The sequence below is a fragment of the Pinus tabuliformis genome, chromosome J (genome assembly GCF_031772625.1).
Source record: "Pinus tabuliformis cultivar Carrire ecotype Pingquan chromosome J, CPIR1, whole genome shotgun sequence".
NCBI classification, from domain to species: Eukaryota; Viridiplantae; Streptophyta; class Pinopsida; order Pinales; family Pinaceae; genus Pinus; species Pinus tabuliformis.
The window spans coordinates 37,475,415-37,492,635 of record NC_142295.1 but is presented as its reverse complement, the minus strand read 5'-3'; the positions used below and the strand labels follow the sequence as shown (position 1 = coordinate 37,492,635).

Sequence of the window (17,221 nt, the reverse complement as noted above, 5' to 3'; positions counted from 1 at the left end):
GTTGTGCGCCATTTCTATTATCCAACCAGATTGGATAAACGAAGCAAGGGAGGAATGGAAGAATGACGAAGAAGTGTGGGCACTTATTCGAAAGTTACAACAAGATTCCAGTACGTCTGATACATTTAGCTGGCAAAATGATTCGTTATGGTACAAAGATCGCTTATACCTCTGTAAGAATTCCCAGCTAAAACAAAAGATTCTTATGGAATTGCACACTTCTCCCTTAGGAGGGCACTCAGGATTTTTAAAAACTTACCACAGGGTTAAGAAGGAATTTTTTTGGGATGGCCTTAAATCAGATATTCAAAAGTTTGTGGCAGAATGTTTGGTTTGCCAACAAAATAAAGTTGAAACAATTAAGACACCGGGTCTATTACAACCTTTATCCATTCCAAGCCAACGTTGGGAGGAGGTTTCAATGGATTTTATCACAGGTTTACCCAAGTCTGAGGGAAAGAGTGTCATCATGGTGGTAGTTGACAGACTTACCAAGTATGCACACTTTTGTGCATTATCACATCCATTTAAAGCCAGTACAGTTTCTACTGCATTTATGGAAACAATTCAAAAGCTACATGGAAACCCAAAGATTATTGTAAGTGACAGAGATCCCATTTTCACTGGAAATTTTTGGACAGAATTATTTTCTTGTCTTGGTACTCAGTTAGCTCATAGCTCATCTTATCATCCTCAATCTGATGGAAACTGAGATAGTAAACAAATGTTTGGAAGGATATCTTCGTTGCTTTGTATCTGATAAACAGACACAATGGGTCAAATGGTTGCCTCTGGCTGAATGGTGGTATAACACTTCCTTCCATACAGCAACAAAAATGACCCCATTTATGGCACTTTATGGGTATCAACCACCATCCATCACATCATATTTAAGAGAAAATTCTAAGGTTCAGGCAGTGGAACATCACATCGAACATCAACAACAAGTCCTCCAACTCTTAAAGGATAACCTCGTGTTGGCACAAAATAGAATGAAACAACAGGCAGATCAACATCGCAGTGAAAGAAGTTTTGATGTAGGTGATTGGGTATTCCTACGGCTACAACCATATAAGCAAATGTCCCTCAAGCAAGCTAAGAAGGATAATAAATTATCACCAAAGTATTATAGTCCGTACAAGGTGTTGCAAAAGATTGGTACTATGGCATACAAATTGGAGCTTCCTGCAGCTTCTCGATTGCACCCAGTTTTCCATGTTTCATGTTTAAAGAAGGTTATAGGTGACAAGCTCCCAGTTCAAACAATATTGCCAGAACTTGACGAGGAAGGAAAAATTATATTGGAACCGGAAGCAGTCACAAAAACAAGAACTCAACAGCTACGAAATTGATCAATTTCAGAGTATCTTATCAAGTGGAAGAACTTATCCGCTGAAGATTCCACATGGGAGGATGAGAATTTTATGCAGAAGTATCCAGAACTACTCAAGCGTTGAGGACAACACTTTTTTGAAGGAGAGGGGCATGTTGGGTCCCTATAATACTAGTGATTACCCCATTACTATTGTAGTTATACCCCTTACTAATATTATTGTGCCCCTATTGCCCCCATATTGTTATTACTGTGCCCCTTAGAATCCCTCTATTGTCATTTTTGGGCTTTATATTATTATTGTTAGGTCGGCTAGATTATATTGTGACTCCTTAGACTCCTATATATAGAAAGGAGGTTTTGTCATTTGAATCATCCAAGAATTGTTCCTTTATGTAATGTAAAGGAGGTTGCCCCCTCGAAGAGGCTGAATTCTAAGGCGCTGATCTATCTTTTCTATCTTTCTTGAGCTGGTTTCATAACATGCGCTTCACTTACATTTCTCAACGGACAACAACAAACATTATATTCACGCTGCTGCGTGCTCCCTTTCGTTTTCTTCAACAAACAGAAAACATTACATTTCAATCTCTGCACTGCTGTGCATAAAAGTTTCATTCATATGAGCTCGCGCTGCTGCGCATTACATTTCAACAACACACAGAAAACTACTTAAAATTTTTATGACAAGACTAGAAATTAAAACAAGGTATGGAGGGGCAGACAAATAAGTTTAATTCCTGAAATTTCTAGATGTTGCGGTACATTCTCCATGTCCGAAATAAAACCTGGTGTTTACTTTTTTACCAACTCTGCCATGATTTTTGTGTTCTTAAATGTTTGATGTCCTTGATCCCGAAAAACAAAATCTGCACCGTGTAAGGAAAAATCTAGTCTCGATTTGTTGTCTTAATTGGTGCTGCAATTGAAAGTAGTATTTCAATAGGGAATGTTTGTTTGGTGTCTTGGAAAGCATCAAGTAAGATATGTGATTAATGCGTGTAGTTGTGGAAGTGGAAAGCATCCGACCGTCGGAGGATTATACATGTTTGCTCCTTTGGACTTCTGGACAATCTCTTTTAGCTTATCCCAGTCCTCTTTGAAGCCTAGTTTGTGCAATGACCCAATGGTGTTGGAGGGAGCCCAACCTCTGGAGGGGATGCTGGAAAATGGAAAAGGACGGTGAAATTCTTGTACAAATTGTTAATGGGGTGTATAGACCTCTTGTCACGTCGTTTGGATATTCTAGAGAACGACAAGGCGATGAATGTTGCGTTAATGGCCGCAAAGTTCGAAGGACTGAAGACAACTATGGAGAGGAAGTTTATCAAGCTAGAAACATAGTTGATTTCCCACAACACTGATTTGGTCAATGATGCTCTCTTTGCAGAGGTTTCTGAGATACAGGCAGAAAATTGGGTTTGGACACCATGGAGATGCACGCACAGGTTGGAGTAGCTGTGGCAACTAGAAGAATGAGCAAAGAAAAAGTTGTTAACGGGAAGAACAAAGATGAAGTTGGACCTTTGAACCCTACAGAAGTTTAAAAGTTTAGTTTTATAGTTTATATGTATGGCAAGTTCTTTTCGTTTTTGGGTCAATTTTGTAGAGTATATGGTAGATACTAGTGCAAAATATTAATCTAGGGGCCAGAAGACCTTCCCATGGATATATTGGAACATGGAAGTCGTTGAAATTACATAATTATGTTTTGTAAATCTTCGTAAATGGTTTTGGCCACGTTTGCCATATTTTATGAAATACTATTTATTTTTTTTAAAAGAAAAAAGAAATATCTATAATAATGTAAAGATAATCTTCACGAAGTTTATTGGGTTACTTTTTCAACTAATATAAAGGCCTCAAAAACTAATATAGAGGCTTTACTTAGGTATGAAACTTGGTTTACATGTCTAACATGGCTTGTGAGTAGTTGCATTAGGTTCAAGAGTATAGGGTAATCTCACTATCTCAATCATATCGGATCTCAACCCCACCCAAGGGCCCGAGGGCGCGACCTTGGGCGGGCAGCGCTAAGTCTTCTCAATAAATCTACCAATTCTCCTATTTAAAAAGAAAAAAAAAGATAAATAATATATATATATATATATATAATTTACATTAATTTGTTATCATCACTAAAGTATTCACATAGTACCAAACTCATTGAACACATAATTTAAAATATGCATATGATTAGCTATATCTAATTAAATAAATACATTGTGAATTTATTTTGCCCAGAGGTACTCTCCAACCCAATATGATAGAGACGTTGAAATGTCTAATAAACATTTTGATTTAGTCAATAATAATAATAAGCAACACGTTTTGACTCTTTCAAATTACAAAAAACTAAAAATAATAATTATTATTATAATTAATAATTAATAATTAAACTAGTCTAGATCCATCTTCATACTCGATCTACCAAGTGTCAAGAGGATTAAATCTAATATGGAAAAAAAATTGGTGAAAATCACATCACAAGAGATATGTCGATGTGTTTCGAACCATCCAATGTGGTTCATCTTGTCATGACGATAAACCACACTAGATGGTACGAAACAAATCGCATATCTCTTATGATGTGATTTTAGATGGTACGAAACAATCCACATATCTCTTATGATGTGATTTTTACCGAAAGTTTTCTCATATTCAATTTATAGATCACAAAAACCTTAATTCAAGATTAAATCTCTTGAGATACAAACCTATTTTTAAAGTGAAAAGAAATTTAATCTCTCTCAATATTTAATAAATATAAAACTAAAATAAATCTAAGCTAATATAATTTACAATCACATAAATTTACTCACATTAATAAAACAAATAACAAAGGAAACGAATGTGCTTAAACCAAAATTTACTCACATCAATTAAAAAAAAAAGAAAAAACAAATGAAATGAATGTGCTTAAACCTAAGCTAACAAAATAGAAAATCAATTGAATCTTATTTGTTAACGAGTATATTTAAATACAATGATTTGGAGGAACGAAATCCTTTGAGATACAAGTTATTCCTTTGGTTAGAGGAAAGATAGGAGGGACGACAAGTTTATCGGAGATTAGTTTTTTCATTAGTAATTGTTAGAATTAATGGAGAATAGGCTCTTCTTGTTACGTAGTTGTGATTTTCCTTTTCATAGTTATTCAGTTCCTATTTTTCAGGGATATGATTTGTTGTCCCTAACAAATTGTATCTATTTAATATTGGAGATTAATGTGAAGCCTGTGCGGCGTTTTGCTTGAGGTAGCTCCTGGTGATCCGCACCTATGAGCTCCTCTTGTGTTGGTTTGTCATTTCATGTCTTCCCTGTACTACTCTTGACATGGTATCAGAGCTGCAGGACTGTTAATCTTGTATGCTGAGTGAAGGGCGCAATTGAAGTGAATTCATCACGAGGTTTGGGTGGAAAAGTGCGACGATCGCACTGTGCCCATTCACACGGTTTTAATTTTAAAAACTCGATGCGAGTGGTGGGTAGATGTTTGCGACTAAGATTTGCATAGCTGCGATGATCTTCGCGAGACCGTGGTGTATAAGAGCACCAACTGTGTAAACAAGAGAGGGACTACGTGGAGGCCAACTCGCCGAGGGATTGTCGTGAACCAAAAGAGAAATTCGGCTGCAAGGGCTGCGTGGTGGCTGTGTGACCCTGTAGCTGCATGTTTCCCTTTGAACGCATGCTTGAGGTGGTTGTGGCAGCTATGGCGTGAGCAGACGTTGTTGCATGGTATCCTACGTGCGTAGACTGGTGTGGATTACCATGTGAAGGCCGTGTGCAGAAGTGTTGAGATCTGATTGCTATGCGTAGTGGGCTGAGAGAGGCCGTGGATTCTTTGTTTGTCGTGGCACTAGAAAGAGGGCGTGGTAATAGTTGTGGAGAGACCAGTCGCAGGTGTGGAGAGCGATCTTTCTAGAGCGCGCGTAGAGTGGCTGAGGGTGATAGCCGCAGACCGAGTTTGTCTTTTCCTTCGCTACTTGATGCTGGTTTGTTGCTGCTCCTTCTCCTCCCCATGGTGGGCGCCAGCGTAAGCAAAGAGATTGGTGTGGTGTAGAAATAATTGGTGTGGTGAAGTTGGTTGGTGAAAATTGAATGTGCCATCTTTTTACTTGCTGCAATGGTCCCTTGCAACAAAATGTTTCAATAATTATCGCTCAGATAATTAAAGTTTTTTTTAATTGAAGTTTTTTTTCAAAGCTTTAATTAAAAATTTTGGAGTTCTTTTAATTGAATGGCTCTCTTTATTTGAAGGGATTATTATCTGATATTAAGGGGGCATTTAAAAAAAAAAGAATTTGGGGTCAGCATTTTCTTTTGTAAAGAAGATCTGGGGTTTGTTTAAATTATTGAAGGTTTTATTCATTCAAGATGAATAATCAAATTGTTGAAGCTTATCTCAATGAGAGTAATAAGCTTGATGGTTCCAATTACACTAATTGGAAGTTTAAGCTCTAGACCCTGCTTGAGGGACAGAATGCCTATGGCATTGCCACCGGTGATGAGGTCAAGCCGACTACTGCAACTGGTGGATCGAATACAACGATTCAAGACTAGGAGAAAAGGGAGATAAATGCAAAGGTTCTCCTCAAGTTATCAGTCAAATATTGTAGTATCCCTCACATTCAGGAGTGTAAGATGACGAATGACATATGGACGATTCTCAAATAAATGTACGAGATCAAGAACATCAGTCGAACTTTGTACCTCAGGAAGAAGATTCTCTCCATCAAGATGGAGGAGAATGAGTATGTTTCTTCATTCATATTCCAGATAAAGGAGGTTAAAGATAAACTAACTGATATTGGTCAGATTGTGGCGAATGATGATTTTGTGATGATTACCATGAACGACATGATGGATGATTATCAGATGTTTATAACGGGATTGAATGCAAGAGAAAAACCTCTAGTCTTTGAAGAGATTATCGGTATCTTGCTACAAGAAGAAGAAAGGAGGTTGTCCCTCAAACCTCAAAATCCAGATCTTGCATTGATGACCAAGTTCAAGCCGAAAGGGAAAGCAGTGGTTGATCACAGGAAAGGCAATGTATCACGAAAAAGGACACCATAAGGTATGACCTCGCATAAACATGACTCTGCTCCTAAATGTTTTTATTGTGGTAAGATATGCCATATTGCTAAATTTTTCCATAAGAAAAAGGCAGATGGGGAGAGGTACAAGCAGAGAAGACATGCAGGTCATCTGGCTGATGCAGATCAGAACCAGGATGTCAAATTATTTATGGTTGAGACTGCACTAGCCACTGAACAGAATGAATTAGAAATTTGGTTCGTAAATTCTGGAGCCTCCTCACATATGATAGGTAAAAGACAATGGTTCAAAAATTTTAGTGAATCCAAAACTGGAGTAAAAGTATACCTTGGAGATGATAGAGGGTACGAGATCAATGGACATGGAGATGTCCTTGTCACTCTGCCTAATGGAAACATCAGGAATATATCTGATGTGTGGTATGTATCTAGTATTAAGAAGAACCTAATTTTTGTATTAAAGATTACAGATCAGGATCTCAAGGTAGAATTCTTTAAATCTTATTGTATCATTAAAGACTTGTTGGACCAGATGAAGCCTATTGCTACAAGTGTTCGTATAGGAGGACTCTACAATCTGGATGTGAAGAGTACACCACAACAAGCATTGATGTCACCGGATAAGTCTGCTGAAAACTTGTAGCAGCAGCGACTTGGGCACATCTATTTCAGTGATCTTCTTCTATTGCAGAATAAAGGTATGGTAGATGGTCTTCCTGTTTTGAAAAAGTTGCATATTGATTGTGAAGCATGTGCATTCGGTAAACAACATAGAGATGAATTTCTTGCTGTTAAAGATAGGAAACAGAGGGATACACTCGAACTTGTACACACTGATTTATGTGGGCATATGCAAACAAGATCGTTAGGTGGGGCCTACTATTTTCTAATCTTTGTTGATGATTGTACAATATTCACATGGGTGTATTTTCTTAGACAGAAGAGTCATGCCTTTGAGTATTTCAAGCAGTTCAGGAACATGATTGAAAAGCAGACATGAAAGTTCATCAGGTTTCTTCGATTAGATCAAGGCGGAGAATTCAAGAAAGGGGATTTCATCAAATACTGCAAAGAGCATGGTATACAGCAGAAATTTACAACGCCTTACACTCCTCAGTAGAATGGAGTAGCTGAGAGGAAAAAAAAACACTGGTGGAGTGTGCTCGCAGTATGTTGAAAGGTAAGAATCTAACTAATGGTTTTTGGGCAAAACCTGTTAATACTGCAGTGTATATGAAGAATATGAGTCCCACTAAAAGTCTTGATTATAAAACTCATTTTGAAGCATTGTTTGGCTTCAAGCCTGTAGTAAGTCATCTTAGAGTATTTGGTTGTAAAGCTTTTGCGCATGTTCCCAAAGAAAACAGGAAGAAGTTAGATTCAAAGGCCAATAAATGCACTTTCATTGGATACTGCAGTGAGTATAAGGCTTACAAGTTGTTTGATCCTTCTACTCACAAGGTGTTTGTTAGTAGAGACATAGTATTCCATGAACAGGTTGATGATGGAAATCCTATTCAAGATAATGAAGAATGGCATGTACCCTTACTTTCAGATGAGGATGTTGAAACGGGGATCAGTCAACAGTAACAGAAACAACAACAAGATAAAGAGGAGGAAATTGAGTTCAGTCCATAAAGAGAAGAACAGAGCAGAATAGTTGACACCCCACCACTCAGGAGATCTAGCAGGCCAAAACAGTTACCAGCTCAGTATAGGGATTGTGCGCTCATGACTGATATGTTAAACATTGCAGAACCTTCTAATTTTCATGAAGCTAGTAAGAGTTGTGAATGGAAGGAAGAAATGAAAGAGGAATATGAATCTATTATTAAGAATAATACTTGGGATCTAGTAAAGTTTCCTCATGGTAAACAACCCATAGGTTGCAGATGGTTATTTAAGTTAAAATTTAAAGCAGATGGGTCTATTGATAAGTATAAAGCAAGGTTGGTTGCAAAGGGGTATTCCCAGAAAGAAGGTATTGACTTTGAGGAAACATTTTCCCCTGTTGCAAAATTAAATACTATTAGATTGATTATTGCTTTAGCCACTAAGCATCATTGGAAAATACATCAATTAGATGTTAAATCTGCTTTCTTAAATGGTGATTTAAAAGAAGAAGTATACTTAATGCAGCCTGAGGGGTTTGTTAAGAAGGGAGAAGAGCATTTAGTCTATAGACTAAAGAAAGCTTTATATGGTTTAAAACAAGCTCCTAGATCCTGGTATGACAAAATTGATTCATTTTTCCTCATGCATGGTTATAAACGGAGCAAAAATGATCCTAATTTGTATACTATGTTTAATGATGAGGGGCAGATAGTGTTGATTTATTTATATGTAGATGATCTGATCATGACAGGAAGTGTAGACAAACTCATTGAAGAAATCAAGCAGCAGTTATCACAGAAATTTGAGATGAAGGACCTTGGAGAAATGCATTACTGTTTGGGTCTAGAAGTTTGGAGAGATTCAAGCCAAACTTTCTTGTCCCAGGGTAAGTATGCTAAGAGTTTAATGACTAAATTTAAAATGGATGAGTGCAAGGTTGCATTTGTGCCTTTACAACAGAACAACAAACTTCAGGTGAATGATGGTTCGAAATATGCAGATGCAACATTGTACAAACAGTTGGTTGGTAGTTTTATTTATTTGAATACTACGAAACCAGCTCTAGCTTATGCTATGAGTGTTTTGAGTCAGTTCATGACTCAACCTCGTGAGAACCATTAGCTTGTAGCAAAAGGAGTACTGAGGTATCTGTTAGGAACTTCAGACTTTGGTATTTTGTATTTTGATTCATTTGATGTTAGCATGATAGGTTATACAGAGTCTGATTGGGCGGGAAATTTAGATGATAGAAGATCAATTACAGGTTACACCTTTAGCATTGGATCCAGGGTCATCTCTTGGTGCAGCAAGAAACAACATACTGTAGCCTTATCCTTAGCAGAAGCAGAATATCAAGCTATGTGTGCAGCAGCATGTGAGGCAGTTTGGTTGCGCAGACTTCTCCAAGATGCAGGGGAAGAATAGACAAAAGCTACGGTTATCAATTGCGATAACCAAAGTTCCATCAAACTGGCTTACAATCCCGTATTTCATAAAAACACTAAGCACATAGACACTCAATGTCATTTTGTTAGTGAAAAGGTGCAGTCCAAAGAGATTTGTGTTGAATATTGTAAGTCTTGTGATAATATGGCTGATATATTTACTAAGCCTCTGGAAAGACTGAAGTTTGAGTTGTTTAGGGACATATTAGGTGTGTTTAAGAACCCTTTCTTCATTAAGGGGGAGTGTTAGAATTAATGGAGAATAGGCTCTTCTTGTTACATAGTTGTGATTTTCCTATTCATAATTATTCAGTTCCTATTATTCAGGGATATGATTTGTTGTCCCTAACAAATTGTATCTATTTAATATTGGAGATTAATGTGAACCCTGTGCGGCGTTTTGCTTGAGGTAGCTCCTGCTTATCCGCACCTGTGAGCTCCTCTTGTGTTGGTTTGTCATTTCATGTCTTCCGTATGCTACTCTTGACAGTACAATCTTAATCCATTTAGTACAATTATATATATCAGTGTTGTTAAAAGCGCGATTAAATCGCGCTTTTTTAAATCGCGCTTTTTTCCCTAAGCCGATATAATCGCGCGTTTTATGGGAAAAAAGCGGCTAAAAATTTTTTTGCCGATTTTTTCGAAAAAAGCGCGCTTTTTTCAAAAAAAGCGCTGGGTTGCCAGGACAGCACGATTTTATAAAAAAAAATTTGGTTTTTCATTTGGTCATTTGGGTTTTTTCATGCAATTTTTTTGGAAAGAAACAAATAATTTTTGAGTGGGGCAGCTTAATGATCAATTCTAGGCCCTAGTATGGATATGCTATTCATGGTAATGTTAAATTCTTAAAGTAAAAGTGACATTCTCCTTAATATTCATTTTCATCCTTTTACTTAAATTTTTAACATTACCATGAAATGACTCAGGATGTTTGAGAGTGGTTCCAGCCTCATTGGATTTCATATGGAGAAAGTAGAATTTTAGATTTCATTTAAAATCCAGCAGACTTATCAGTTTTTCAGGATTTTAGGATTGGGAGATTGTAATGTTTCCAGGTGACACCACCTGCTCGGGCTACCCCTGCCACCAGTAGAGGATGTGGTCTACCTCCTATAGCTCCTACTTCTAGTTCTTCAGCTTCTAGAGCACATCAGACTCCACTGCCATCTCCACCAGCACAGGCACTAGCATCTACATCTAGAGGGAAAGGGAAAGCTGTGGCATTTTCTCGCAAGAGGGGTAGAGGAAATCAATAGGATTAGACCTCATTTTATTGTATATGACATTATGACATGATGAGATACATTATCATATTTTTTGTTGATATTTTGAGGCTGAGCTGGGACTCAGGAGTCAGGGCTTACTATTCAGGACATGATTCAATGTTATGTGTGATTTTAGCGCTAGAAATGATAAACATCTTATATATTAGTTTTTTTATCATATTTATGTGTCAATGTATTTATTTTATGTTGTAGATGGTTTAGATATTAAAAAAATTGAAAAAAAAATGAAAAAAAAATGAATATTTTTGTACCAAATGCTTTTTTCCCGCTTTTTCCGATTTTTTCTGCTTTATTCCCGCCGCCGATTTAATCCCGCTCGCGCTTTTCACAACATTGATATATATATATAGATATATAATTTATATTATAATCTAATTTAAAATTACAATTTAGATAAAATTATTTAATAAATTATAATATAAAAAATCATTTTACTTTTACCTACAAAATGACAAAATAAAAAATGTCACTCATTTTACTTTTTCCGAAAAAAAATTGTCCAAAAAACTGCACCTAATATTACATCATAGGATAGAGTTGTTTTGACTTAAAACAGTGAAAGTCATCCAAGTCCTATCACAATTTTAAATGAATATCCACTTTAAAATATCTTTTATTATAAAAAATTATGTAAAAATTCTTTTACATCTCTTATAATATTATTTTAGATTTTTTTTAATGTCCTCTGTTGTTGAAAATATTAAAAAAACCACACTCAACGGCGCACCAATCGCCAAATTTTCTTATGAAGTGCTTGTAGAAATTTGCAACCATTTCAATAATATTTATTAACAGTCACGACAAGTCAGCATGCCACTAGCAACATTACCCGACGCCGCACCTAGCAACATTAAATTTCATGTCTCGACGTTGCGCCACAATATCCACGTGTCCTTCCATTACACGTCATAGCATGGACATGCACGAATATGCTCACGAGGTTTAGGATTTTATTTTCGAATTAAATACCAAATTTTATAACAAATAGACCTCTTCCCAGTTCCAGGTATGAAAACTGTCAAATTCCAATTGTTAGAAAATCTACACCCACGAGTGAAATATATGTCAAGTCAATACTTTGACCGTTCTTGTGTTGGTACATGAACCAGTCGCCGTCCATAAATTTAATGCCGTCAATTGCACGTCCAGTGCTAACATAATGCTAAATGCAAGTTGCCTTTCGTGCGTGCGCAAAATTGTGAGTTGTCATACATGACCCTATTTATGGAAAGTTGACAACGACCTGTGTGACTTAACAAATGGTCAAAGATCACGTGGGTCAAAAGCCGGGCTATGCACTAGATAAAAGGCAGCGTATTTTTTTAAATAATATCGAAATATATATATATTGTCAATCATATTGATGATGACGTGTCATCTTTATGGTAGCGTGGAGTGTGTTCTTTCGTTTTCCAAAACGAAGATGAGACATATTTTATTAAATGGTGCTCACGAGACTCAACAACTCCAACAAACCAACAAAACAAAGAGTGGACAAAGAACTATGTTTCCTACCTTACCCTACAGGGATCCTTTTCGAATCTGATATCAGAATTATAATTATAATTATTTGACCTCTATGAAGTTTAGTTTCACTAAAACTATATTAATTTTCCGCAATTCAAAAGTGTTACGTTGAAAATGTTATATTTACTTAAGAGACGATATTTATTTACGAGGTTTGTCACTGTGTCCATATTCATTGACTCTATGTTCTACGCCTCGTGCTAGATTACCTTTTAATAATAGGTAAAAGTCAGTCATTGTCATCGAATAAAACATTAAGGAGAGTTTATTTTCTTTAATATTTAGGCCGATAGGCCTTCCTTTGAAAGGGACTTTCGTCGTCCCTTTGTTTCTCACGCTGACACGTGGCGTCGGGAACAGAGTGGGCATAACCGCAGAGTTCTGCAATCTCACGCTACGTGGCATCGGGAAAAGAGCGGGCATAACCGCAGGGTTCTGCAAGTGAGCTGCGTCGTGTATTCATGGATATTTTATACGGGCTTCCCACATTTAGCAGAACTGCCGTTTCTGTCAATAGACCGACTTTTCAACGAAAATTTGCAGTCCAAATAGGTAGTTCAATCATTTTCAAGAATGTTCCGCCTGCTTGCCTCTGGTCCACGGTTCATACGCGCAATGGAGACAGCGGGTAGTTCCTTTTTCTATTCCACCCCTTTGTCGAGACGGGAAGAAAAACACTGTTTGTGGTGTCTCAATTGAGAACAGCAAGTGACGGGAATTTGTCAAAGCGTTTCGGCATTGATGTTGGAGCAGATCTTTACTGCATATTGATTTATTTCTGGCGAATTTACATTTTATTAGCGCATCTTAGGGAATGAATATCCACAGGCCTAACGGAGGATTTCTGGGGTTACTGCTACTTTTTTCGCTTCTGCTATTCCCAGCTTCATCGTCGGACACGGGAGAAATTATAAACTCAGCGGCGGAGGAAAATTCACGGGACAGAGGTGGTACTGATATATATTGGCTGAGATGGTTTAAAGGTACCCAATTTGGAATTCAGAAGAGAAGAATTGACCAGGTTATTTGCCCGGCTCTTTGCATATTTGTGTCAATTTCATGTTATTTTTTTATCATGAATTGTGAGGAATAGTTAATTCGAGTGTTCAGGTTTTCTTTACTGTTTGAATTAAGTTTTATGCTTCATTATTTGCCTTCAGATATCACATTATTAGTCGAAATTGTCACCGAATTATTTTGGTTACCAAGTTTTTCGTTATTGGATTGATTTGTGTCAGTTACGAAGCTAAGATACAAAACACTTTAACGGGGAGGGAAAGAGATTCGAACCTCGCACCTCTCTCTTCTTTGCTAATATAACCTAGGCAATTCCCGATTTGTGATTTACTTGTTGACAAAGAGAATCGGTATTGCTGTAAAAGGTTTTTTGGGAAATGAATTGCATCTGAAGTTTTGGAACGGACAACTTTTAGAATTCTTTTTTTCGCCTGATAGAACGATGATATGAATAGGTCAAAATCCATACATTATAAAAATAATATTGACAATTTTTATGGGAAAATTTATTTAATTCCAAGGTTTGGCTGAACTTGTTACATTTTTAGCATTCACACCTTTTTGGTCATTCTTACAGATAACAGGAAAAACAAGAGAAAGCACACAATTGGTTTTATTTAGATTTTAAAATATTTTCAAAATTTATAATAAGGTGAAGTTCAAAGTAAAAAAATTAGCTTAATGGCTCGTAAAGACTCTGCTGGAGAATGGGTACACAGTGCATGCCACTCTCAGAGATCCACACAACCCATCAAAGAACTCATCCCTTCTCTCACTCTCAGGGGCCCAAGAGAGGCTTCGTCTTTTCAGAGCAAATCTCTGCGAGGAAGGGAGCTTTGACTATGCCATCCATGGCTGCCGCGGCGTCTTTCATGTTGCAACTCCTACAGATTTTGGTTCCCAAGATCCAGAGGTAAGTGAAACAGTAAAGAAGTAAGTTACCGATGTTTTTGGGACAACGATATGATATTAATCGAATTGTTTTGTACAGAGAGAGGTGATTGAAACTGCCGTGAGAGGAACTCTGAATGTTCTCAAGTCCTGCCTAGCAACCAAAAGTGTAAGGCGTGTGGTTTACACATCATCTGCCAGTGCTGCTTCTTTTCCAGAGAAACCAGTGGAAATCATCGATGAATCATGCTGGAGCTCAGTAGATCTCATCAGACAAAATAAACCCCCTGGTTGGGTAAGTTTATTGCACGAATTTCTGGTTTAAATTGAACATTGTAGGAAGTTTTACGGTTTTCATTGATTGAATGCATTCAGATGTATTATGTGTCAAAAACCCTGGCAGACCAAGCTGCCCTGCAATTTGCTAAAGAAAACAAAATGGAAGTTGTCAGTATGGTCCCAGTCACAGTAGTGGGTCCTTGGCTAACAACGACAATTCCCTCCAGCGTCGATGTAACCATGTCCCTCATCACAGGTTTCACAAACTCGAGCCTGATTTTTTTGTTTTGTTTTTCTCTTTTTGGGTTTGTTTTTAATAATTGATGTGGCACGGCAACCTCAGGTTCTATATAATAGAAAATAATGAGGTATGAGGTTACAATCTCACCATTAGGTTTTACATATTAACGATAAACATTCCGTAGATTTAATATCATTTATCTTTTAAATATGGGTATGTTCCAAATTTAAATAAAATCAAATTAACGATAAAAAGCCATGATTGAATTGCAGGAAACACATAATGGCAAGGATTATTGAAGTCTATTGTGACATCTTTTGTTCATATTGAAGATGTTTGTAGAGCTCATTTGTTTTTGATGGAACAACCTACAGTGGGAGAAAGATACATTTGCTCTGCCCATAGCACCACTTTATCAGGGTTTGTAGATTTCATTTGCAAGCGTTATCCAAAGTACAAGATAGACTTTCAGTAAGTAACCATTAGTTTTCATCTTTTATTTTCAACACCACCACTATACATGAGTTAATCATAATTTTTGTGAGCATATTTTTTGGTTTACAGGTTGGATAATGCAGAGAGTGATGGTGGTGTTATAACTATGTATCCATGGACAAGCTCGTGGTTTAATTGCATCAGCTGCTTCCTTAACTGTATTTACGCTGCGGTCTTCAGTCTGATTATTATTATCTTTCACCTTTTCCTGGAAAAAAAAATGGATTAAAAGTTAATTTGTTCGACAATGCCCCGTTTCAAAATGAATCTATTAGTAAAAGCCTTTTTACTTTTGGTTATGATGTAATGAATCTATTAGTAAAAGCCTTTTTACTTTTGGTTATGATGTAAATTGATGTCTGAGTTGAAGTTTGAATGATTCTCAGCTTGATTTTTAATCTATTTGAAAGCCTTCTTTGCCTGTAGTTGTGCCGCAGGTGTAGATAATCAATGCTGTTAATGTAACAAGATATAAGATCAACTTAGGTGTAAATAACAGCTGAGTTAAATCTGAATGCTGCTTTAGTTTTAGTCTTGATGTAAGTATATAATATTATTATTAATGATGCTAATAAGGAATGTAACTGAACACAATGAACATCAATCAGCCAACCTTTGAAACGGTATGATAGTAGCAGGCACTGCAGATGGTACTGGGGTCTATAATATATCATGTGTACGTACGTGATGATTTTGGCTGTTTGAACTGATGACTAACACTGGGCAGATGGTGCCTGCAATGTCATGCTTTTCATGGTGAATGACATGTTAGTAGCCTTTCATATTAAATATTTAGTCAGTTAGATTTTGGTAAAATTCTTCGCTGTCCCAGTTAACTGTTACCTTGATCATCGACAGGAACTCTTTATGAACGTCCTTGTGCATTTATATTTTGTTTGTTACATCAGTCAATGTTTTGCTGAACCTCAGAATGGTTTTGCTTTCTTGCTGTTTTTTATTTGAAGTTTTCATATTTCTTGTTTTGGGAGACATTTCTTTTGTTGTTGCTCTCTCAAGTCTCAAATAGGTAGTGCACTACAGAAATTGATGGTTAGTGTATAGCCCTGTGATATGGCCTTAATTTTCAGTTGAATACCATTTGGTATTTTGCCCAAATGAAACTAGAAGTTATCATCATAGTTTATTTGAAAAATGTGATGTCAAATTCTACGACTGCCAATTTCCTATGCAAAATATCCGAATTTGCTCGGTATTTTGCCCAAATGAAACTAGAAGTTATCATCATAGTTTATTTGAAAAATGTGATGTCAAATTCTACGACTGCCAATTTCCTATGCAAAATATCCGAATTTGCTCTCGTGTATCGTGTCCTATGGAAGACAGCTTGAGTCGGTGATGTTCGACTCTGTGGATCCAAGTTGGAGTTGCTTTAATAGCTAACAAAATTTGCATGAAATTTTTCAGAATATAATTTCATACTAAAAAAGGAAAAATAATGATTTATTTATTTTTTATTATTATTATTATTATTTTAATAGCTCAATGGAGACCGCATTCGTAAATGTTAATCTGAAAGCAGTCATAAGCAAAACGATTTGTTGTTCTTGTCTAATTTTGTGAAATCATATTAGGCTTGCTTACACCTGCATAAAAATTGCAAAATCTCCATTACCTGCATAAAAATTGCAAAACCTCCATTAACTGTTGCAAAACTGAACTCTTATATATTTTGTTGCACCTATCATAGAATTCACACGAGACCTATAGACATTGGGGTTCAAGATGCTTAGAGATGGTTTTCTTTAATTACGTGATCTCACCTAAAGTATTACTATTATGGATTAACCCTTCAGAATTAGTGTTGGTACGTGGCATGTGATAGTTGTTGGTTCAGGATGATTTTGCTATGTTGCAATTGTTTCTGGTAGATATAGATTACTATGGATCATTCAAACTTTTGTGAGCCAAGTGTGTACATGTGTCATGAAACAAGAAGACTTAATTCTGTCAGAAAGTTGGGGATTATGGTGAGTGCTTTTCACAAATAAGATAGATCCCTTGTTTTC

General features: G+C 36.6%; 1 protein-coding gene across 5 annotated transcripts; it reads left to right on the top strand.

Annotated features, from left to right (window-relative positions):
• Positions 1 to 12,614: 12,614 nt before the first annotated feature.
• Positions 12,615 to 15,493, top strand: LOC149225326 (putative anthocyanidin reductase). Of its 5 annotated transcripts, none has more exons than XM_089377057.1 (5): positions 12,615 to 13,292; positions 14,280 to 14,474; positions 14,555 to 14,714; positions 15,074 to 15,119; positions 15,264 to 15,493. In XM_089377057.1, the coding sequence occupies exons 1-5, from the start codon at positions 13,086 to 13,088 to the stop codon at positions 15,421 to 15,423; spliced, it is 768 nt and encodes a 255-aa protein (XP_089233183.1). In that variant the 5' UTR covers positions 12,615 to 13,085; the 3' UTR covers positions 15,424 to 15,493. The 5 variants fall into 5 exon arrangements, 3 of the variants coding, with proteins under 3 accessions (XP_089233183.1, XP_089233182.1, XP_089233184.1); XM_089377056.1 differs by having other exon boundaries at positions 12,617 to 13,292; positions 15,074 to 15,170; XR_016247666.1 differs by having other exon boundaries at positions 12,625 to 13,292; positions 14,972 to 15,119; positions 15,264 to 15,366.
• The last annotated feature ends 1,728 nt before the right edge of the window (positions 15,494 to 17,221 follow it).